The sequence below is a fragment of the Eurypyga helias genome, unplaced genomic scaffold (genome assembly GCF_000690775.1).
Source record: "Eurypyga helias isolate BGI_N326 unplaced genomic scaffold, ASM69077v1 scaffold29100, whole genome shotgun sequence".
NCBI classification, from domain to species: Eukaryota; Metazoa; Chordata; class Aves; order Eurypygiformes; family Eurypygidae; genus Eurypyga; species Eurypyga helias.
In genome coordinates this window covers 4,769-5,684 of record NW_010226822.1, presented here as the reverse complement: position 1 = coordinate 5,684, position 916 = coordinate 4,769, and the positions used below count along the sequence as shown (strand labels likewise).

At 60.4% G+C, this 916-nt stretch overlaps 1 protein-coding gene across 1 annotated transcript in view; it reads left to right on the top strand.

Moving 5' to 3' along the window:
- The window catches only part of ASH2L (ash2 (absent, small, or homeotic)-like (Drosophila)), a gene marked incomplete at its 3' end in the record, with an annotated part of 8,938 nt that overhangs the window by 4,727 nt on the left and 3,295 nt on the right, over positions 1–916 (top strand). Inside the window, exon 8 of the mRNA XM_010154696.1 lies at positions 601–694. Coding sequence (XP_010152998.1) covers positions 601–694 — 94 coding nt within the window. The remainder of the gene's footprint in view (positions 1–600; positions 695–916) is intronic.

The following is a 916-nucleotide window of genomic DNA, read 5'->3' as shown; positions in this document are numbered from 1 at the left end:
AAGGGCGGTCTGTGAAGTAGCCAATGGTAAAACGCAGGGTTTGACGTTCCGCGCGCGGCCTCGCCTGCCGTCTGACTTGGGGTAGAAGTGGGGTGCTGCCACGCGACATGAGACCGCGTGGTGCTGCTTTCGGTCGTGCTGGGAAGAAGCACCTCTCCTGCTTTTCGTTTTTCTCAACTTAGGTGTATTTTATTTTAGGGACGGGAGCGTAGCGTTACGGGCTTGCGGCTTAGCGAGGTCGGAGTCTTCCTCCCGCAGCGCCTGCCACTGGGGCAATGAGCCTGTACATCTTGGCCTGGCGGGAAAGACACTTAATTCTCACTTTCCAAGCTTGAGCTGAGCTGTTTTATTGCTAAATCTCACTCAGCTCCCCCCTGCGTGGAGCCATTTCCAAAGCTGACCCGGAGCTGCGGGAAAGGTCTGGATTTTGCTGTGCTCCGTGTCAGTAAAATCCCGCTTCGTGTACACCCGGGAGAAGGTTCCTGAGCTGACGGGCGGGTGTTAATTGGGCTGCTTCTTCCCCATGTCCCGTGGAAATTCCACGCTCACGGGTGCTCTGATCGTCGGCCGCCTCATCCCTGCCGCGGTGTCTGTGTGAAGGGGGAATCGCCGCCGGAGGCAGCGGGAAGGGACGGGGAGCGAAGCGCAAGCAGCAGGACGGAGGGACCACGGGAGCAGCCAAGAAAACCAGGAGGTGAGAGGGGAGACGATGCCGCGGGCTCCTGCCGCGAGGGGCAGCTTCGCTTTTGGTGCCTCAAGCAGCCTCCCGCCTCTCTGCCCGCGGCAGATCCGTGGGGGACGATGCCACTGGTAGCTCACACGCTAGAGACGATTCCAGGTAGACGAGTTTATGCTCGTTACTGGGTAGCGCCTGCTCGTTCCGCGTGGGCTCAGCAGCAGAGCGGTGCGGAGGCTG